We start from the raw sequence: 23,085 nt of genomic DNA, 5'->3' as shown, positions 1-23,085 counted from the left end.
AAATTAGTTCAAAATGGATTAAAGACTTGAATGTAAGACCTGAAACCATAAAACTTCTAGAAAAAAAATGCAGGCAGAAGCTCCCTGATGTTGGTCTGGGTATTGAATTTGTGGATCTGACTCCACAAGCAAAGGCGACAAAAGTACAAAAATAAGTAAGTGGGACTACATCAAACTAAAAAGCTTCTGCACCATCATAGGAAACCATCAATAAAAGGAAACCATCAACAAAAGGAAAAGACAACCTACTGAATGGGATAAAATATTTGCAAGTCATATATCCAATAATTAATATCCAAAATATATTAAAAAACTCAACTCAATACAAAAACCAATCTGATTAAATAATAAGCAGAGAACTTGAACATTTTCCCAAAGACATACAAATGGCCAGCGAGGACATGAAAAGATGTTCAACTAATGTTGATGTTCACTAATTATCAGGGAAATGCAAATCAAAACCATGAGATATTATTGTTAGAATGGCCATTATGAAAAAAAACAAGAAATAACAACTGTTGATGAGGATATGGAGAAAAGGGAACCTTCATGCACTGCTGGTGGGAATATACATTGGTGCAGCCACTACTGAAAACACTATGGAGGTTAAAATTAAAAACAGGTCTACCATATGATCTGGCTATTCCACTTCTGAGCATTTATCCTAAGAAAATGAAAATACTAGTATGAAAAGATAAAAAGATATATGCACCCCTATGTTTACTGCCACACTGTTTACAATAGCCAAGATATGGAAATAACCTAATTACCCATCAATGGATGAATGGATAAAGAAGGTGCGATATAGATGTATATACAGTGGAATACTGCTCGGTCATAAAAAAGAATGAAATCTTGCCATTTGTGACAACATGGATGAACCCTGAGGGTATTAAATGGTAGATGAAATGAGTCAGAGAAAGACAATACCATATGACCTCACTTATATGTGGAATATAAAAAAGAAAACAAAACAAAACTCATATATACAGAGAACGGACTGGTGGTTATCAAGGAGGGAGGGGGCTGGGAGAGGGACAAAACAGGTGAAGTGGGTCAATTGTATGGTGATGGATGGTAACTAAACTTATTGTGGTGGTTACTTTGTAGTGTATACAAATATCAAATTATTATCTTATACACCTGAAGCTAATATAATGTTATATAGAAATTTTATCTCAATAAAAATGTTACAATAGCAATTTACCTCAATGAAAAGAAAGAACATTATCCATGACAGGACAAATTGAAACCATATATATATATATATATATATATATATATATATACACACACACATGTATATATACACGTATATATACACGTGTATATACACATACACACATATATATGTATATATACATATATACATGCACACATACATATGTATGTGTGTATATATGTATATATACACACATACATATATATACACACACATATATATATATACACACACACACCACCTGATAGGATACAATAAGAATACATTATCACTTCTGTGATGTTCCAATGCTAAAGATGTATAACCTGAACCTAATTATGAGGAAACATCTGACTAAGCCAAATTGAGGAACATGCTACAAAATAACCTGCCTGAAATCTTCAAAAGTGTTAAGGTAATGAGGGCAAGGAAAGGCAGGAAGTGCCCAGAGTGAAGAGACAAGACAACCAAATGCAACATGTGATTCTGAACTGGGATCTGTAGGTCACTACTGAAATAGTGGGTGAAACTTGAACGAGATCTGAGGATGAGATGACAGTATTTATCAGTGCTAAATTCCTGACTTTGATGCTGTATTGTGGTGATTTAAGAAATGTCCTTGTTTGTAGAAAATGCATACTAAAGTATTCAAAGGCAACTTACTTTGCAACTTACTCTTAAGTGGTTCAGGGGGAAAATGTTCTTTATATTGGACCTTCAACTTTTCTGTAAGTTTGATTATTCTTCATAATAAAAATTATTAAAATTTAAAGCATTAAATAGTGATCTACAGAAAGTCCAAAATTTCAAAAAAAATTGCAATTCTGAATGAAAAATTTAGATTTTCAAACAAATGTTTTTAATACAAGCCACTGATGAGATCAGTCTAATTCAATAATTGAGGGCCCAGTACATGGGCCAGGTTCTGAGCTACACAGAGCAAATGGGCTTTGAGACCACAAAAATATTGCACTGTTTCTGTCCTCTGAAAACATACCTATCTAGGTGAGGAAGACACATAGAAAAAGGCTATTTTGGAACCACATGGTAAGAAGCATGTATAAAATACCAGGAATGCCAAAGAAGGCAATTAGCCCTGACCAGGGAAGTCAGAGAAGCCTTCCAGAGATGCTGATTAGGGTTGATTAAGTCAAGAGGATAGGGTAAGGTAGGGCCAGGGAAGTAAAGCGCAGTAGTTTTCGAAGAGTTTTTAAGCAGTAGAACTCTCCTTTCAAGTAACATTTTACTTAAAACCTCAATTTATAAATGAGATAAAAGCTACAGCCCTGGGTGAAACAGCGATGTCCCTGCTCCTGTGGTTTCACTACTTATTATGCCCCACAGTAGCTTCAAAAGACTTCTACGGAATTCAAGTTTTATAGAGTACAGTTTAAAAATTACTGGTAAAATAGAAAAAGCGATGACTTCGGATTCAGTCAGAGAGATGTAAGTTTGAATCTTTTCTTTGCCCCTTACTGTGAATTTTCCTATTTGGTAAAATGTAAGCAATAGCACTTACCTCTCAAAACTGTTTTGAGGATTAAATCAGAAACACAATAGCCAGTATGTAAGAGGTGGGCAACATATGGTAGCTGTTATTATATTTAATGTTGATAGGAAGAAGAAGAAGAAGAAGAAGAAGAAGAAGAGGAGGAGGAGGAGGAGGAGGAGGAGGAGGAGGAGGAGGAGGAGGAGGAGGAGAGGAGTAATCATGGCATTCTAAGCAAAACAAACACAAAAACTCAAATACAAACTCAAAATGGATCACAGACCTACATGTAAAGTCAAAACTATAAAACTTCTAGAAGATAATACAGGAGAAAACCTAGGTCACCTTGGGTTTTACAATGAGTTTTTAGATCAACACCAAAAGAAAGATCCATGAAAGAAAAAATTAGTAAGTTGGACTACATTAAAATTTGGAAGTTCTGCTCTGAGAAACTCTTAAGAGAATGAAAAGACCCATACTCAGAGAAAACATATGCAAAACACATGTCTGATAAAAGATATGTATCATAAATATACAAAGAACTCTTACAGTTTTAGAATAGGAAAACAACCCAATAGGAATAGAGCAAAAGATCCAAACAGACACCTCATCAAATAAGATATACCAATGACAAATGAGAATACGAAATTCTAGGTATTTACCCAAATGAGTGGAAAACTTAGGTGTACACAAAACTCTTCAGACAATGTTTATAGCAGCATTGTTCATAACTATCAAAATTTCGAAGTAACCTAGATGTCTTTTAACAGGAGAATGGATAAACTGTGGTAAAGACAGTGGAATATTGTGCACTTCTAAAAGGAAATGAACTGTATCAAGCCACTAAAAAGACATGGCATAGCTTTAAATGCACAGTGCTAAGTGAAAGAAGGCAATCCGAAAAGGCTATGCATACTGTTTGATTCCAACTACATGACATTATGGAAAAGGTGAAACTATAGACAGTAAATAAATCAGTGGTTGTCAGAAGTTTGGAACACAGTAAAGGATGAATAGGGGAGCTTTAGGGCAGGGGAAATATTCCATATGATCCTGTAATGGTGGATACATGACATTATGCATTTTCTAAAACCCAAAGAATACACACCACTATAAGTGACCCTAATATAAACTATAGGCTTCATTTAATAACAAGGTAGTAATACTGGTTTATCAATTATAACAAATGTACCAAATCAATGCAAGGGCAACCTGGGAAGGGAGGAAAGGAAGTATATGGGAACCCTGTGTACTTTCTGCTCATTTTTTAGGTAAACCTAAAACTGCTGTTAAAAAAAGTAAAAAATCACCACTAGAGTAATAGCAGGAATAAAAGCATGAAGGATAGGATGCATAGCAGACAGGGAATACAGTCAGCTGTATATGTACCTCTGATACTTTTATATTTTTAATTTTTAAAAAATTTTTATTTTAATTCCAGTTAGTTAACATCCAGTGCTGTATTAGTTTCAGGTATACGATAGGGTGATTCAACAATTCTATTCATCATCCAGTGCGTGTCACAAATGCACTCCTTAATCCTCATCACCTATTTAACCCATCCCCCCAAACCCCTTCCCTCCAGTAACGATCAGTTTGTACTATATACTTAAAGTCAGTTTCTTCATTTGTATCTTTTTCCCTTTGCTCATTTGTTTCTTAAATTCCACATACGAAATCATATGGTATTTGTCTTTTTCTTCTTTCACTTAGCATTATACTCTCTAGCTCCATCCATGTTGTTGCAAATGGCAAGATTTCTCATTTTTTATGGCTGAATAATATTCCAGCATGCATGCGTGCGCGTGTGTGTACACACACCATATCTCTATCCACTCATTGATCAATAGACACTTGGGCTGCTTTCACAATTTGGCTATTGTAAATAATGCTGCAATAAACAAGGGGTGTATGTACCCTTTTGAATTAGTGTTTTTGTATTCTTTGGGTAAATACCCAGTAGTGTGATTCCTAGATCATAGGGTAGTTCCATTTTTAAATTTTTGAGGAACCTCCCTACTATTTCCCATAGTGGCTGCACCAGTTTGTATTTCCACTAGCAGTACAAAAGGGTTTGTTTTTCTCCACATCCTTGCCAACACCTGCTATTTGTGTTGTTGATTATAGCCATTCTAACTGGTATGAGGAGATAACTCATTGTAGTTTTGATTTGCATTTCCCTAATAAGTGATGATGAGCATCCTTTCATGCATCTGTTGGCTATCTGGATGTCTTCTTTAGAGAAATGTCTGTTCATGTCTTCTGCCCATTTTTAATTGGATTATTTGTTTTTTGGGTGTTGAGTTTTACCAGTTCTATATATATTTTGGATACTAACCCTTCATCAGATATGTCATTAGTAAATATCTTCTCCCATTCAGCAGGTTGCCTCTTAGTTTTGTTGACTGTTTCCTTTCATGTGCAGAAGATTTTAATTTTGTTGTAGTCACAACAGTTTATTCTTGCCTTTGTTTTCCTTGTCTCAGGAGACTAGAAAAAAGTTGCTACGGGCGATGTCAAAGAAGTTGCTGCCGGTGTTCTCTTCTAGGATTTTTATGGTTTCAGGTCTCACATTTAGGTCTTTAATCCATTTTGAATTTATTTTTGTGTATGGTGTAAGTGGTCCAGTTTTCCCAACACCATTTCTTCAAGAGACTTTCACCCAATGGATATTCTCTCCTGTCCTATCAAACATTAATTGACCATACAGTTGTGGGTTTATTTCTGGGTTTCCTATTCTGTTCCATTAATCTACATGTCTATTTTTGTGCCAGTATCATGCTGTTTTGATTACTACAGCTTTGTAATGTAACTTGAAATCTGGAACTGTGATGCCTCCAGCTTTGCTTTTCTTTTTCAAGACTGTTTTGGCTATTTGGGGTCTAGTAATTCTATACAAATTTTAGGATTGTTTGTTCTATTTCTGAGAAAAATGTTATTGGTATTTTCATAGGGACTACATTAAATGTGTACATTGTTTTAGGTGTATAGAGATTTTAACAATATTTATTCTTCTAATCCGTGACCATGGAATGTCTTTCCTTTCTGTCACCTTCAATTTCTTTCATCAGTGTTTTACAGTTTTCAGCGTATAGATCTTTCATCTCTTTGGTTAGGTTCATTTCTAGGTATTTTATTATTTTTGGCGTCATTGTAAGTGGGATTGTTTTCTTAATTTCACTTTCTGATCCTTCATTATTGGTGCATAAAAATGCACCATATTTGTATCTTGCAACTTTAACGAATTTGTTTATCAGTTCTAGCAGTTTTTCGGTGGCCTTTTGGGTTTTCTACGTAGAGTATCATGTCATCTGCAAATAGTGAAAGTTTTACTTCTTCCTTACTGATTTGGATGCCTTGCATTTCTTTTTGTTGTATGATTGCTGCTGCTAGGTCTTCTAGTACTATGCTGAATAAGAGACTACATCCTTATCTTGTTCCTGACTTTAGGGGAATCTCTGTTTTTCCTCATTAAAGATGAATGTTAGCTGTGGGTTTTTCCTATATGGCCTTTATTATGTTGAGGTATGTTCTCTCTAAACCTACTTTGTTAAGGGCTTTATATCATGAATGTTGTATTTTGTCAAATGCTTTTTCTGGGTTTACAGAAATGATCACATGGTTCTTTTCCTTTCTCTACTGATGTGATGTACCATGTTGATTTGCGAACACTGAATCACCCTTGAAATCCAGGAATAAATCCCACTTAATCATGGTGAATGATTTTTAATATATTGTTGGATTTAGTTTGCTAGTATTTTGTTGAAGATTTTTGCATCTATGTTCATCAGGAATATTGGCCTATAGATGTCTTTTTTAGTGGTGTCTTTATCTGGTTTTGGTATCAGGGTAATATTGGTCTCATAGACTAGACTTGGGAGTTTTCCTTCCCTTTTGTTTTTTGAAATAGTTGGAGAAGAATAGGTATTAACTCTTCTTTAAATGTTTGGTTTGCCTATGAAGCCTTCTGGTCCTGGACTTTTGTCAGGAGATTTTTTATTACTGACTCAATTTCTTTGCTGGTAATTGGTCTATGCAAATTTCTTCCTGTTTCAGTTTTGGTAGTTTATATGTCTCTAGGAATTTATTTCTTGTAGGCTGTCCAATTTGTGGGCATATAGTTCTTCATAATATTCTCATATAATTGAATTTCTGTTGCTTTGTTATTTCTCCTTTCTCATTTGTGATTTTGATTCCTTTCTCCTGTTTTTCCTTGATAAGTCTGGCTAGAAGTTTATCAATTTTACTGATTTTTTTTTTTTCCCAAAGAACCAGCTCCTGGTTTCATTAATCTGTTTTATTGTTTTCTTAGTTTCTATATCATTTATTTCTGTTCTAATCTTTATTATTTCCGTCCTTCTGTTGGTTCTATGTTTCATTTGTTCTTTTTCTAGCTCTTTTGGTGTAAATTTAGGTGGTTATTTTGAGATTTTTCTTGCTTCTTGAGGTAGGTCTGTATTGCTATAAACTTCCCTCTTAGAACTGCTTTTGCTGCATCCTAAAGGTTTTGGATCATTGGGTTTTCATTTTTGTGTTCATGTATGTTTTATTTTTTCTTTTACTTCCTGGTTGGTCCGTTTATTCATTGTTTAGCACGTTATATAACCTCCATGTATTTGTGGTCTTTCCAGATTTTTTTCTTGTGGTTGATTTCTAGTTTCACACCATTATGGTCAAAAAAGATGCATGGCAGGTCTTCAATCTTCTTGAATTTGTTGAGGCTTGCTTTTTGGCCTAACGTGAACTATTCTGGAGTATGTTCCATATAAACTTATTTATTTCTCTTTATTTTTTATTTCTTTATTTCTTTCTTTTTTTATTCTATTTTAGGATGGAATGTTCTGAATATATCTGTTAAGTCCACCAGCTCCAGTGTGTCATTCAAAGCCACTATTTCCTTGTTTCTGGTTGGATGATCTGTCCAATGATGTAAGTAGGCTGTTAAAGTTCTGTACTTTTATTGTATTACTATGGGTTAGCTCTTTATGTTTGTTATTAACTGTTTCATATATTTGGGTGCTCCCATGTTGGGTGCATATTTACAACTGTTATATCTTCTTATTGAATGTCTCCTTTATTATTATATAGTGTCCTTGTCTCGTTACAGTTTCTGTTTTAAAATCTATTTTGTCTGATACAAATACTGTTACTCTGGCTTTCCTTTGACATCCATTTGTATGATAGATGTTTCTCCATCCCCTCACTTTCAGTCTGCAGGTGTCTTTAGGTCTAAAATGAATCTCCTGTAAGCAGCGTATAGGTGAGTCTTGTTTTTTAATCCATCCTGTCACCATATGTCTTTTGATTGGAACATTTAGTCCATTTATATTCAAAGTGATTATTGATGGATATGTATTTATAGCCATTTTATTACTTGTTTTGTGGTTGTTCCTGAAGTTTTTTTCTGATCCTTTCTTTTTTCTCTTTCATGGTTTGCTAGTTTTCTTTAGTGATATACATTTGGATTCCTTTCTCTTTATCCTTTGCATATCTATTAGTAATTTTTGATTTGTGGTTACCATTAGGTTTGTATGTAACATCTACAGCATACAGCAGTCTATATTAAGTTGATGGTGGTTTTAGTTTGATTCCATTCTTTACTCCTCTTCTCTACAGGTTTTAGGTATATGGTGAATATTTATATCCTTTTATTTGTGAGTTCCTTAACTGATTTTTGAGACAAATATTCGTTGTTACTGCTTTTGTGTTTCTTACCTATATACTGCCACTTTTGGTCTTTTCTTTCCACTCCAAGAGTCCTCTTGAATGTTTCTTTTAAGGCTAGTTTAGTGGTCACAAACTCCTTTAGTTTTTGTTTGAGAAACTCTTTATCAAGTCTTCTTCTATTCTGAATGACAGTCTTACTGCATAGGGTATTCTTGGCTGCAGATTCTTCCTATTCAGCACTTTGAATATCATGCCACTCCCTTCTGGCTTGCAAGGTTACTGCTGAAAAATCTGATAGCCTTACGGGTTTTACTTGTATATAACTGTGTTTTCTGTTGCTGCTTTTAAGATTTTTTTTTAACCATTACTTTTTTAATTTTAATTTTAATTTTAATTACAGTATGTCTTGTCTTAGATCTGCTTTTGTTGTGGGTTCTCTGTGCCTCCTAGATGTAGATACCTGTTTCCTTCCCCAAATTAGGGAAGTTTTCAGCTATTGTTTATTTAAATAAATTCTCTGCCTCCCCTTTCTCTTCTTTTTCTGAGCCTCCTATAATATGAATGTTAGTTATTATGTTTGATGGAGTCACTGAGTTCCTTAAGTCTATTCCAATTTTGCATAATTTTTTTTCCTCTCTTTTGTTCAGCTTGATTACTTTCCATTATTTTGTTTTGTAAGTCATTAATCTGTTCCTCTGCTTCTTCCAGCCTGCTGTTCATTCCATCCAGCTTGTTTCTCATTTCATTTATTGAGCCCTTTATCTCTGCTATGTTATTCCTGAAATCTGTGTCAAATATCTCACTCATGTCTTCCAGTCTTTTCTCAAGTCCAGTGAGTATCATTACAATCATTGCTTTAGGTGTGTTACTCATATTTGTTTTGCTTAGATCTCTGGCCATGGCCTTGTCCTGTTCTTTCATTTGGGATAAATTTCTCTGTCTTCTCATTTTGTCTAAGTCTGTGCTTCTTTCTGTATGTTAGGTAAGTCAGCTACATCTCCTTTTCTTAAGGGTAATGGCCTTATGAAGATGAGGTCCTGTACTGCCCTGCTGTGTACAGTCCACTGTTCCCCAGGGCCAGGTGCTTCTGGGAACGTCTCCAAAATGTGCTGCATTTGGTGTGTTATTTTGTCCTGGCTACTCTATACTTCAGGCCAACTGTCTGCAGAGGCTCTCTTTGCCTTTTGTGAACAGTGTTTGGTCCCTGACTTGAATGTGGCGTGTTTTTTTTTTTTTTTTTCCAGAAAAAGGAATTTTGGCTTTTTATTCCTTTTAAGACTTTCTGTAGTTAACTTTTTTCTTGCTTTACCATTCACTTTGGATTTGCATTACCTCAACTCTGTGGAGATAAGACAAGGACAGAGAGTCCTCATTTAGAAATCATTTCCTAATTTTACATTTTAAGAGTCAATATTTAAAAAAGAAAAACCTTCTTAACCTCCCCAACCCCACACCCGCTCCTGAATAATCTAGTTTAATGCAGGCCTATAAATTTTTTCATCAAAAAACACTTAAGTAACAAGAATTGTTGTTTAAAAAATTTATGTAGGGAAATTAAATTTCCAGTCATCTTACCCCTATAACAGATGGAACTCAAGTATTTGATATCAATGGTGTTTCCTTAGCACATCACCTTTTAGTTGTTCTGTTAGCATGTTGGCTGAGAGTCTTCTTAATCGCTCTTTTCTTCTCTTTGATACTGTCTATACTCTGGCTTCAGCTCCCGTGTGTTTTTGTGGATTCCTTTTACATTCTGAACACCAATTTCTTTCAAGATTTCCTTTAGGTACCCCACAAGTTGTTTTGTGATGTCCACCAAATCCTTAAGATTGCAATACTGATGTTTCTCAAATGCTGAAAATAGCATGTCTAAAACATGTTGTTTATCAGCTTGAGCTTGTTTTCCATCTTTCTTTTTCCTTTCATATTCAATATTGTATTGATGATTAGCAACAGGTTTATAATTCGTTGTCACAACTTTGTCCAGTTGTGATAGCCTTACAGGTTTGGAAGATTCTTCTATTTTCAATCTCTTTAATCTCATGTAGTTTTCACTGGCAGCAGGTTGGCATTCAGCTCTTTGTACGACTATTCCTTCCAATGAAAGTTTATTTGATGAGCCTCCAGTAAAGACTGTTAAAGTCTGTCCTCCAACACTTTGTAAGACAAATGGATGTTCTCTAGCAGTGCTGACAGAAGCTGGTTTTCTGCCAATATCGTGACTATTTGCAAGAGCCTCATTCAGAGTAAATGACACCTCAGTCCTTGATTCTTAGCAATCTGCAGTTTCCCAACTTTACCTCTTTCAGAGGCTTCGGCCCATTGCTAGGACGAGTATTTAGGGAAACTTGATGAGCCATACTCTGGTGTTCTGTTTGGCGCCGGTCAAATCGAGTTCTTCAAGTTTGGCCATCAGTCTGTTGACGGTAGAGGCGAATAGGCCAGAGCAGCAGCCCGGGAGCCTGGGGTCCTGTGGCACGAAGGACTGGGGAACTTGGTACGCCGCGACAAGAGGCTGACTGTGAAGAAGCGGAGTCCACCTGCCAGGATATTGGGAAATCCCCGGAAAGCGAATGTGGCATGTTTTAACTAGGTATACTCTGGTCTGCTTGTGAAATGAGACCTGTTGCCACTGCTGCCAGAACGGAGGCTCCACAAAAGTCCCAAGTCAGGAGACACAGTATAAGCAGGAGTATGAGCCAGTCTCGTGGGGGAAGGCACTGGCCACGCCAGGACTGAGGCAAGCAAGGCTGGGAAAGGCAGTTCCCGTGGAGTCCAGGGAGGTGGAGCTTGGTGTAAACAAGTTAGGTGGCGAGTACGGGCACTGTGCTGGTTGCTGCAGGTGGCCCTATGCTTATGCTGAGGGATGGGGGAAGGAAATGGCACTGGCCAGTTCCTTTGTTCCTGGAGGGGTTTCTCCTTGAACTCTGCCTCTCTGGGATATGCTCCAAGATGAGCAAACAACCTCCCCACTGTGTGCCCCACACACTCTTGATATTGCTGTTTCCATGCTGTACATCACAGGTTGTTTGCCTGCCTTCTAGGAGCAATGCAATGCCTTCTGGGCTCTATCCCAGCCAAGCCCACTGACTTTTAAAATTCCAGGGTTTAAGTCCTGCTGGTTGTAACAACTCCCAAAATTCAGCCCCTCTCACTTTCCAAGACTATTGCTGTGGGGATTTGTTTTCCCTGCAGGCTTCCCTGCGTGACAGTGTTACTCTGTCTCTTGCCTTTCTCTGTGACTGCAGCTCCCTCCCCACCACAGTGGCCATGATCTATTTATCTCCCAAAATACATCTCCGCACTTCTTACCTTCTTCAGTGTGGCTTCTTCTCTACCTTTAGTTGTATAGCTTGTTTTGCAATTCTTCAGGTCAATTTCTGAGGTACTTGGGATGATTTGATAGTTATCTACTTGTATTTGTGGAACGAGGTGAGTCGAGGGTCCTCCTGCTCTGACATCTTCCAACCTTCCCCTGTACTTCTGATATTTTTAACAGCTCACTCTGATGATATTGTCTTACCTGCACCAAATCCATCTTTGACAAAATAGACTAGTTAGGAAATGACTGAATAGTCTAAATAAGAAGTAATGAAGGCCAGGGGTACCTGGGTGGCTCAGTCAGTTAAGCATCCGACTCTTGGTTTTGGTTCAGGTCATCATCTCACAGTTCATGAGTTTGAGCCCTCCAAGAGGCTCTGTGCTGACAGCATGGAGCCTGCTTAGGATTCTGTCTCCCTCTCTCTCTGCCCCTCCCATCTGCGCGCTCTCTCTCTCTCTCTCTCTCTTTCTCAAAAATAAACATTAAGAAAAAAAAAAAAGGATGGAGGTGAAAACATTCCTATTAGTGGTTGTGGAATGGACAATACATTTCACATCTTTTGGAAACTGAGTGGATGGAGGTACCATGAACTAAGATGGACGAGAAAGATGAATGAGCAATTTCGAGGTTAGTTTTGGTTATGTTATACTTGAGGGTATCCAGGCAGTCAGAAGAGAAAAGTTTGATAGGCCATTTGACATGAGCCTGAAGGTTAGGGAGAGGTCAGAGCTGGAAGTCAGCACATAATACTTAGAAATGTCAATGGATGAGAACACAAGAAAGGGCATGTACAGTACTAAAAACAGTGGAGCCAGGTCCACAGAAAACATCAATTTTTAGAGGCAAGCAGGACAAGAATAGATCTCAAAGAAAGAAATAATCAGAGGTAGGGTGAGAAGGACAGAGAATGGGGTCATGGAAGCCAGGTTTATCAGTCAGGTTGAAAGGTTGCTAAATCTTTGTCTTGCACAGCAGCAAGCTCATACCTAATGCTGAAAGCTAAGAATAGAAGACTTATCTATAAAGTGTGTTATTTAGGGATATGGAAGTAAATGCCAAGAAATCAGCTAAGAGTTAAAAGTGGTTGAGCTGAAGGGAAAAATGAGAGGTGAAGGGTTTGAAACTATAGTTGACCCTTGAACAAAGCAGGAGTTAGGGGCAATAACACCTCAACTCAGTTGAAAATTTGCATATAACTTTTGACTCCCCCAACACTTAACTACTTGAATAGTCTACTGTTGATTAGAAGCCTTACTGGTAAAAGAAACTGTCTATTAATACATATTTTGTATATGTATTGTATGCTATATTCTTACAATAAAATAAGCTAGAAAAAAGAAAATATCAAGAAAACCATAAAGAAAATACATTTACAGTACTATATACGTTGGAAAAAATCTGCCTATTAAGTGGACCCATGCAGTTTAAACCCACGTTGTTCAACTATATTAGTTTTTCTTAAAGAACCCTTTACACCAGGTATGAATAAATAAAACAAAAACACTGAAGTACAAAGGAGAAGAGACCAGGATTGGTGATACATTGTGTATAAAATTTTAGGGTTTAATTAGCCACAAATACAATCCAGGAGATATGGCCACCAAATAAGTCAACATAAACTGTAATTACTACAAGTATAATACTCCCATCCAAATAACAGACTGAAGTTCTATGATCATATCAGGAACACACAATTCAATTTTGAGTACCATGTTTTAAGAGGGTCCAAAATGTATCTTTCACACTTATTCTTTGTATCCTACAGCCCCTACCCTAATTCCAGCTCTTAACACATTTCACACCTAGATTAAACCAAGAGTATCTTAAATGGTCTTTTTGGCTCCAAGCTACTCTACATCTTGTAACAAAATTTTCTGAAAATCTGTTTTGTTCATATATCACTCTCCTTCTCAAATATCTTTAACAGTTTCTTATTATCCAGCTACTTTGCAGGACATTTAAGATCTTTTATAAGTTGATCCCAAACTAACTCTTCAACCTAATGTCCTGCTGCTTTCTCAAATGAATTATCAACTCTAGTCAGTCTGAGGTACTCATTGTTCCCTGCACATACCATACCTCTTATAACATCACTATCTGCGCCTTAGTTCCCTGTGCCCTTGCTCCCATTACTCAAGACTGTTCTTCTCTGTTTATATGAGCACTATTTATATGCCAAGCAAATGCCATGCTTTCTGTTGGGCTTTCCCTAGTCTCTTTTACTACCAGGCCACCTTTTCCTCTGGATTTCTATAGAGCTCCCAATTATGTTAGTCACTTCACAAATACCATATATAGAATGACTTTGCACCATTAACTATCTTTTATATTTATTTATCTTTTAAAGTTTATTTTGAGAGCGAGAGAGCACGAGCAGGGGAGGGGCAAAGAAAGAGGAAGAGAGAATTCCAAGCAGGTTCCATGCTGCCAGCACAGAGCCTAATGCGGTGCTCAATCTCACAAACCATGAAATTATGACCTGAGCCAATAACAAGAGTTGGACACTTAACCGACTGAGCTACCCAGGTGCCCTCATTAACTACCTTTTAAAAGTAACTTCTACAGGGGTGCATGGGTGGCTCAGTCGGTTGAACATCCAACTTCAGCTCAGGTCATGATCTCACACTCCATGAGTTCGAGCCCCGCATCTGGCTCTGTGCTGACAGCTCAGAGCCTGGAGCCCACTTCAGATTCTGTGTCTCCCCCTCTCTCTGCCCCTCCCCTGCTCATGCTCTGTCTCTGTCTCAAAAATAAATAAAAACATTAAAAAATAAATAAAGTAACTTTTACAAGTATCTATTGTATTGAAAGCCATGAGCTTAAAATGGCCAATAATATTTATCATATTGTGACAGTCACCAAGCCTCAATTTATACTTTTTTTTTTTTTTTTTTAACGTTTATTTATTTTTGAGACCGAGAGAGACAGAGCATGAACGGGGGAGGGTCAGAGAGAGGGAGACACAGAATCGGCAGCAGGCTCCAGGCTCTGAGCTGTCAGCACAGAGCCCGACGTGGGGCTCGAACTCACGGACTGCGAGATCATGACCTGAGCCGAAGTTGGACGCTCAACCGACTGAGCCACCCAGGCGCCCCTCAATTTATACTTTTAAGGACATAAAAACATCATCTACTCCTTTAAGCACAATAAATGTTTTTCCTCACTATGCCCTCATAACATTCTGCACAGGTCTCTACTGTAGCACATGTTAAAATATATGAATTTTATTAAACCAAATCCTTCATTTTCACCTAACTGTGTATTAGCCGGAGGCAAGGATTTCTGGCAGAGCAGATATGCAACCAATGTTTCGTGAATCAAACCACTCACCCCACTGGCAGTTCTGATGGGTTTTGCCTTTAACTTGGGGACCAAAACCTTTCGATACTGAGGTGGGACTGCAGCAATGATATCCACCAGGCGGGGCTGTGCTGAAAGGCCATATTTAGCAGCTGTCCTGGTTTTCACCCTGAAAGTAAAGCATCCATCATTATCAAGATCATAAGATTTCAAGACAATCTACCAAAAGAATGACCTATAAATAACACCATCAACTCCTGTCATCCCCCTATCCTTTCACCAGGTGACAACACTGGCTTTAACATTTGTTGAACAACAGGAGAATAGAAGAAAATCAGGAAAATGCATCAATGACTTCTTCTTACCCTGGAGTACCAGAAAACAAGATGACTACAGAAAGGGTCCCAGGATAGTGACAGAAGGTAGGTCTCACTCAAATTAGTGCTCCAGCTTCATAGAATTCTACCGTTTTCTCAACCTTAACACCATAGCATCTAGGATCAGGGTAATTCTGTTGCAAGGGACTGTTCACTATATTATAGGATGTTTAGCAGCATCACTGGCCTCTACTCACCAGCACCCCACTTCCCTTTATAACAACTAAAAAATGTCTTCTGACATTGAGAAATGTCCCCTGGGATGGTGGGGGGAGGGGGGGAGAATGCCTGGTTGTAAGCCATGGTCTTAGACCAAAAATAAAAACAATCAAAAAACAATTTAAAGGAAAGGTATGCAGAACCAAACAGGAAATAAGGTACATACATTTTTAAAAGTGTTTTAAAATGTATTCTAAAATATTATAAACAACAGAACATAAAACATAAATACACTTTAAAATTTAGGAAGCAAACACTTGTGTTACTACACTCCAAGAAACAGAAAATGATCAGGATTTCAGAGGATCCATTTATCCCTTCCTGACTGTAACTCTATCCCTAATCCCTAGAAATAACCTTTAGTACAACTAATAATTCCTTGCTTTTCTTTACAGTTGAATCGGTTTCTTGTTTCTTTGCTGCTAGCAAACCCTAACAGTCACCTTAATTTCTGATTTTAGTCCATCTAAAATTATTGTGAGGTGTTTGCATCATTTTCAAGAACTGTTAACCCAGTACCTGATTCGTAGAGAGAACCTAAGTACTTGGTATGCCAGGAAGTATAAGGCATAGTTGTTTCATGCCCTATGTTGGCATTTTGCAGACAGGCATGCACAAAAATAAATGTGTAAGTGATAAAAACCTATGTGATACAACACACATACAATAATGAATGTGTTCAAAGCTCAAGAAAGGATCCCACTGTGTGCTGGGGGATAGTCATGGAAAACAGGCACAGAAAAGAGTTGGCTTCAGACAGGCAGTAAAGACATGGCGATGCCACAGAGAGCAAACAGGTGGGCTTATGTGAAGCAGGAATGCACATATTTTAAAATATATGGGTAGATCTGACAGAAAGCAGATTTTCAGGGTAAAGGTACAGAAATTTAAAAAGTTGGGATAGTTGAAGCCAGATGGAGAGACTTTACATAATGGGCTGAGGAATTTGCACTTAATTCCATAAACACTGGGAACATGCTGAAAGTTTCTGTACAGGGAAATGACATGATAAAAGATAAAACGAGGAACAATTAACCCAGTAAGGGATAAAAAGAGGCTGAAAGTATTAGCTACTGCACTAGTCTAGAATTAAGTTTAAAAAGAGATGGTTAGGGAGTTGGCAGTGGAAATGAAAGGGAGAGTCATGATGAAGAAAGTAGGCAAAGTTAAATCCTAATTGGACCTAACGAAAACAATTTGAAGAGGACACTAGAGTTTCAAGCCTAGGTGAAGGTTAACACAATCAGGCAAAGAGGACATCTGCATAGGGGCTGGTTTTAAGATGTTAGCATTTACTTTAGATGTGCTAAATTAAAGAAACTGACAAAAATAAACAAAAAGTAGGAATGTTCACTAGAAATAAAAGACTTGTATAATTAGGGGGATAGCCAACACAGACAGAAAAGAAACTTCTAAACACATGGTAGAAAAATCAGTAAACTATAATCTCATAGTCAAGAAAGGATACTTATTTACTCCTTTAGCAAAAGTTTATTAAGTGCAATATTCCAAGGAAGTGAAAAAACACTGAAGTATCTCAAGTAACAGAAAATAGTCTTTAAAAAAAAGTCATGTGTGTGTGGTGATTAGATTATTGGTGAGTCACCTGAGAGCAGGGAGAAAACTCTTTCATTAGAGCGGATCTATATAGTGAATATCTAATGAAAAAAAAAGATGCAGAGATGAAGGTCTACTCTTATTTGAGGATGTAGCAAAGTCAACACTGAATGTGACTGTGGAAAGGAAATAAATGAACATGTCGAAGAGGCTGTAAAGTAGGAAAAGATCATGGACCTCAGAGGGAGTATTTTCATGAGAGACAGCTGCTGCTACTTCTGAGCCAGTAGGAAGAGAACAAGGATGTAAAGTAATGCAGCACAGAAGATAACATGGGCTCTGAAGACAGACGATCTAATTCCAAATCTCAGTTCTGCTGATTACTGAGACAGTAATCTGTCTCAGATTACACATCTGTCAAATGAGGGTGATATAAGTACCTACCTCACACAGTTTTTCAGAGGACTGAGTTAATACAGACAATGAACTACTAACAGTGATTGGACCATAGTAAGCATCCAATAAATATTAGGAGCTATTAATATTATTAGGCTATGAGAGAATTTTGCCATAAATGAGGGCAGGGTAGAAAGCTAAATTTTCAACTAAAAACTAAAACATGAGACAGAAAACAAGAAGTATTTGATAATTTCATTAAAAAGGCCTACCACCTAAGAATAGGATTGCCTTTTTTTTTTTTTTTTATAAATCCACTTACTTATTTAGATCGATGTCTTTCCCCTGTTCGTGGGCTTCAATTAGTTGTTTAATAACATCTCCAATGGTCAGCATCATTAGCTCAGCAGGGCTGAGATCTCCTGGAAAGATATTTAACAGTGTTAAAAATCATACTACTCAGTAAAGATTTTTGTAATTATTTTTTCCTTCCAAAATTTTCCCAACCATCCCAGATGAATAGCTCAAGTTTACAAGACACCAACCTCTACTAAAGTTTGATCATATCTTTTGTATCTTTAATTAAAACAAAACTGGCTTCACCTATATATGGGAAAAACTCACTCTAGAAGCACATATACTATAAAAATGTCAGAACCTAGTTGCATGAGAAAACACCAAAGTGGTTAAAATAACTTCCCTTTATCTCCATAATTATAACTACCTTTGGATGCATTACTTCATCTTACTCTCAGAATAGAATGCAGTAGATAGAACAGAAATATTTGCTTGTTTTGTGAAAATGCTACCAAGGGGTAACAGTGAAACTCAAATCCAGGTATCCACAGAAGTAATATTACAAAGCAATGCAATACTACTTTGTAATACAAAGGATGTTAGTTCTATACTTGTACAGGGATCTTAATGCATCTCTAAGATATAGTCTGCTCACCATCACGACCTCCTGGCAACCGACACTTCTGTTCTCATCAAAAAGGCAATAGCAGAAACTGACATGTTTTTACTTGACCCCATCCCAATTACGGTTGATTGGTGCAAGGATGGGCACCTCTCCAGATCAGGCAAATCTGAGCTCCTTTCTCAAGGCAAAAACTGCCAGTCTCTCTTCAGTGATAAAAGCTGTGAGACTGCAGCTTGGGAACTGCCAGCAAACATACTTCTAGCCTGTAGAGAAAGCTAGTTGCACGTGCAAAGATGATGGAGTCATCAGAAAAAACTACAGATGAGAAAGCCCTGGCATTTATGGAGCCCTTTCATTTACTTTATCTCATGTGAAACCACACAACACTACAAGGTGGACATTGTTAGCCCCTTTTACAGATGTTAAAAATTAAGGGAAGTTAAGATGTCATTGTAAACGGCATAGTTAAGACTCAAATCCAGGTGTTTTCTCCACAACTTCCACGCTTTTTTTTCACTGTACCAAGCTGCCTCTAATTTAATGAAGCAAAGCTAACACAACGTGAGAGAAAAAAGTCCATGTACAATCAAAGGCTAAATGCTTTCCAAATCATGTAATTCAGCACTCCAGAGTGCCAAAAAAGGCACTGCAAGGACATGTAATAGAAGATTGATGATGGTGGTGATGGAAGAAGGGGGAGAAGGAGGAGAGGAAGGAAAGGGAGGGCTTCTTTCTTCATTAAGCCAAAGTAGCTCGGCTTTCACCTGTTTAATATATTGAAACACTATGTAATAATTAATTTGGAGAGGAAAAGGAGATTCAAGACATAAAGATTTTAAAAACGAATTGTATAGCTCTTGAGTATATCAAAACTTAACTAGAGAAGTAAATTAGTAAGGAAAGTCTTTATGGGGGAAATGGCATGGGGGTCTTTGAAGAAAGGGCAAAGTGGACAAGCAAAACAGAGGGCAATCCAGAAGGAACAGTGCCAGGTACAGGAATTACCTACCTTTGTGTGAAGGAGTGCTGCCTAACTAGAATATAGCCTTTCTGACAAGGCTCAATAAAAAACATAGTACAGGGTATGCTGACTACTAGGCAAGTCGTTTAAATGGACTGGATAATTATATAACCTCAAGTCTGGCAGTAAAAAGAGGAAAGTAGTGTTTAAAAAAAATAAGTATACAAAGAAAATGATACAAAAATGATTCAGAAGGTGAAAAGAATACATATTAAGTAAAAGGCTCTAGAAAGGCAACAATGAAAAAATAACCCACAAAGATTTAAAGTAAAAACACTTGGACAATAGGTTCCTGTTCCCAGCCTCCAACACTCACTGGTTATGCGATAATGGGAAGATCAATGACTTCTGTACCCCCATTTCCTTGCCTGCAAAATTGGGATAATACAATACATATTTGACAAGACTATTGTAAGAATCAACTGAAATAACATTATAGGAAAGCCAAAGTACTAGTCAGATACTAGTTATTGACGAAGGTGGGTTAGGATGATGATGGCCAAAATGATGACTAATAAACTATTTCAGGAGGCAGGACTTAGCGACAGGTGAAGAGTGTAAAGCGGTCTGGCCTGACAGGCAGAGGAGCAAGGCAGAGGAAGAAGATTTGGGACATGTAGTTTGATGCCACAGGACAACTGAAGGTAACCTGGACATTTGGAATTGTTCCCAGAAATGGCAGTTGATGCCCAAAGCCATAGTGATAAAGATTTAAACAAACAAACAAAAAACTGTGGGTTTTTTGGGTGCACACAGTCTGACCATCAGTTCCAATTCCTATGTATAATTTTGGACTGGGAACGTTACTTAACTCTGAATCTCAGCTGCTTCTTCTGTAAAGGGGAAATGATACCAACTTCAGAATTATTAGCAAAGGCTCAATAAATAGCCTTTACTATGGCAACCACCAATCATTATTAGACTGCTCAACTGAGCGTACAGAGACAAGTTTAGAACTTGTGAGAAAATACTTGAAATTTGACTCCATCCTGTTGAAAACGAAAGACGGAATTGCTCCCGGCCAATTCAGGAGGTAATATAAATCGGGAAGAACTGTATGACTGACCCACAGACTACCAAGGACTGAGTCTTTCTTTCTTTCTTTTTTTCTTTCTTTCTTTTTTTTAACTAAAACAACAACAGGTTAAACGTACCATAAAATCTTAGCAAATTAAGAGACCCGAGAGCACGTTAAATCGACCAACCACGTTGACTCCTTGTAAGGCATACCTTGGAATAAAGCTTTTCCTGCCATCTAAGCAAAAGACACCAAGTGACTGCCAAAAAAGAACAGAGTAACGGCAGGCTAGCTTAAAATGCACAATATGTAAAACGAGAAGATAGAGGACTGGAGCCGACACACAGACTGACCCTAAGGTGGCAGAGCGACTGGCTGAGGCAGAGGATTCCCGCGGGAAAAACTGCTTTCAGCACCTGACCGCCAAGGTGTTCGCCCCTCCCCTACTACCCCGCAAACCCGCCCGCTTCTCCCTCCCTTCCGCACCTTTCCGCTTCTGCCTCATTTCTCCGCGGTAGTCGTAGCTGCTACCACACACACCGTGGCTAACAACTCAGACCTCAGGCAAAGTTGACAGCCACAAAGCAACCCCAGCCTGTCGTAAAACGACGTTCAACATATCGTAAAGCTGTTCCCAGAAGACGGCGCGCGCAGAGGCCCGCCCCGCCCCCCAGCGGCGGCTCGCGCAGCTGCAGGAGGCGGAGAAAATCTCCAGCCCAAGCTGCTCCTGCCTCGGATCTAAAGGCTGTAGAATGGGATCCTCTAAACGCCGAGGAGCGCATGGGCGCTAGAAAGCTCGACCTGGACAGTAGAGCGGCCGGACAGTGCTTATGTACAGAGGCTACGCCAGGCTTATTTAGAGAGGCTCCGTTTTATCTATTGCGTTTTTAAGGTAGCCTACCCTTACTCTCTAACTTTTTGGCAGTCACTTGGTGTCTTTTGCATAGATGGCAGGAAAATGAGAGTGTGAATGGGGATGGCTCTAAATAAGGGTACTTGAGCCCAGGGTCCTCCTCCTCCAGGGAGGCTGGGCTGGAACCTCGGTGGGAGATAGTGCGAGGATGAGCCCGCTAGTGTGGTGTAAACTAAATCCAGGGCCTGGTGGCTATTATCATATTTACACTGGAGATTCCCAAGCTTGGCTGCGTATTAGAATCACCTAGAGTGTAGTGAAATATTCCAGTGCCCAGATCACATACCATACTAAATTAAATATCAAGGGGTAGAGCCAGTCATGTTTTAAAGATCCTTGGGTGAGTCCAATGTGCAGCAAAGTTTGGGAACTACTGAACGAGACTAGAAATGATTGTAACTTGAATCGGAGGAGTAAGCTGTGGAGATGATAAGTGTTCAGATTCTGAAAATATTTTGGAGATTTCAACACGATTTCCCGACAGACCAGATATGGGATGTGAGAGAAATAAAGACATCAACATCAAGCTTTTGGATCAAGGTACTGGAACCATATACTTGCCATTAGCTGAAACGGAGAAATCTGTAGGCAGAGTGGGGTTTTGAGGGGGGTGTAAGGAGGTCAATTTGGATATGTTGTATTTGGGATGCCTAGTTAGCAGTAAGGCATGAAAAAGGTTCAGGCTGTACATGCCAAATGAGAGTTATAGGTATATAGGTGAAATTTAAAGCTATGAAACAAGGTGAATGTAGAAAAGAAAGAGAAGACTAAAGACAAAGCTTTGGGGCATTCTAATCCTAGCAGGTTGAGAAGGGGAATAACCAGCAAAGGAAGGTGAAGTGGTGCCCCCAGGGAGTTTAGAAGAAAACTAAGAGAGGTGCGGTTACCTGGAAAACAAGCGAAAGTGTGTTGAGGAGGGAGTGATCTACTGGGTCAAAGGCTGCTGAAGGATCAAGTCAGACGAGGGTCGAAAATTGACTAAGATCAATGGAGACTTTGACAAGAACAGTTTTATGAAACTGTAGATGTGAAGGCTTGACTATAGAAGGTTTATGGTAGATTGAGAGGGGAGGAATTTGAGAGAGTGAGTTTACACACTCACTGCCTTCCTGTTAATAGATGAACTATCGAGGCACCCATTATAGATTATAGATTCTGATGGAAGTTTTCTTTCAATTGCTTCAGTGTTTCTGAAGCAATTCTGAATATAGATTCTGATGGAAGTTTTCTTTCAATTGCTTCAGTGTTTCCAGTGAATTCAATGAAAATGCAGCCTGGTAGCTTCCCCACACTTTTAACAGACCTAGCATTCAGGTGTCCAATACAGATATCAAGGACCACCATAAAGAAACCCAAGAAACTTTAAAAATGATCAAAATTAATTTTAGTCATTAGGTATTTTAGTAGTGCCTCTGATTTCGAATACGGTTAACTGTTGAAGCAAAGAAACAGCCAGTAGGGGGAGAGCTAAGCATATGTGACATGAACAGAAGATTAAGGTGTAATTTTGCCCAGAAAGAGAAGTAAAGATCCAACATTAATGATGATAGTCACGTTGATTTTCTTTGCTTTGAGCTTTATACTGGTATTTCTATGGTTTTCTTATGGACGAGGCATATCATCTTGCTAAAAGTTCAAAACAACTTTTGAGATCACAGTCTAAATATTTATTTATAATTCTTG

The 23,085-nt window shown here is 38.0% G+C and overlaps 2 protein-coding genes and 1 pseudogene across 7 annotated transcripts in view; 1 reads left to right on the top strand and 2 right to left on the bottom strand.

Annotated features, from left to right (window-relative positions):
* The window catches only part of ELP3 (elongator acetyltransferase complex subunit 3), a 98,401-nt gene extending 77,329 nt beyond the window's left edge, over nt 1-21,072 (bottom strand). Inside the window, exons 1-3 of the mRNA XM_042934950.1 lie at nt 20,976-21,072; nt 17,851-17,950; nt 15,010-15,148 (exon numbers count right to left, since the gene is read on the bottom strand). Coding sequence (XP_042790884.1) covers nt 15,010-15,148; nt 17,851-17,950; nt 20,976-20,994 — 258 coding nt within the window. The 5' untranslated portion in view covers nt 20,995-21,072. The remainder of the gene's footprint in view (nt 1-15,009; nt 15,149-17,850; nt 17,951-20,975) is intronic.
* Nucleotides 10,030-10,930, bottom strand: LOC122217652 (annotated as a pseudogene).
* Nucleotides 21,073-21,175: 103 nt separating the features above from the next.
* NUGGC (nuclear GTPase, germinal center associated) overlaps nt 21,176-23,085 on the top strand; it is a 55,945-nt gene continuing 54,035 nt past the window's right edge. For 2 of the 6 annotated variants that reach the window (XM_042934949.1, XM_042934943.1), the window contains exon 1: nt 21,176-21,381. The gene's annotated coding sequence lies outside the window, so the exon portion shown is untranslated. Of the gene's footprint in view, nt 21,382-21,403; nt 21,943-23,085 lie in introns of those variants that run through there. The other 4 variants (XM_042934946.1, XM_042934941.1, XM_042934945.1 and 1 more) reach the window with 3 other exon arrangements.

This window comes from Panthera leo, chromosome B1 (genome assembly GCF_018350215.1).
Source record: "Panthera leo isolate Ple1 chromosome B1, P.leo_Ple1_pat1.1, whole genome shotgun sequence".
Classification (NCBI taxonomy): Eukaryota; Metazoa; Chordata; class Mammalia; order Carnivora; family Felidae; genus Panthera; species Panthera leo.
Note: the sequence above shows the minus strand (reverse complement) of the source record. Positions and strands in the feature narration are given on the sequence as shown.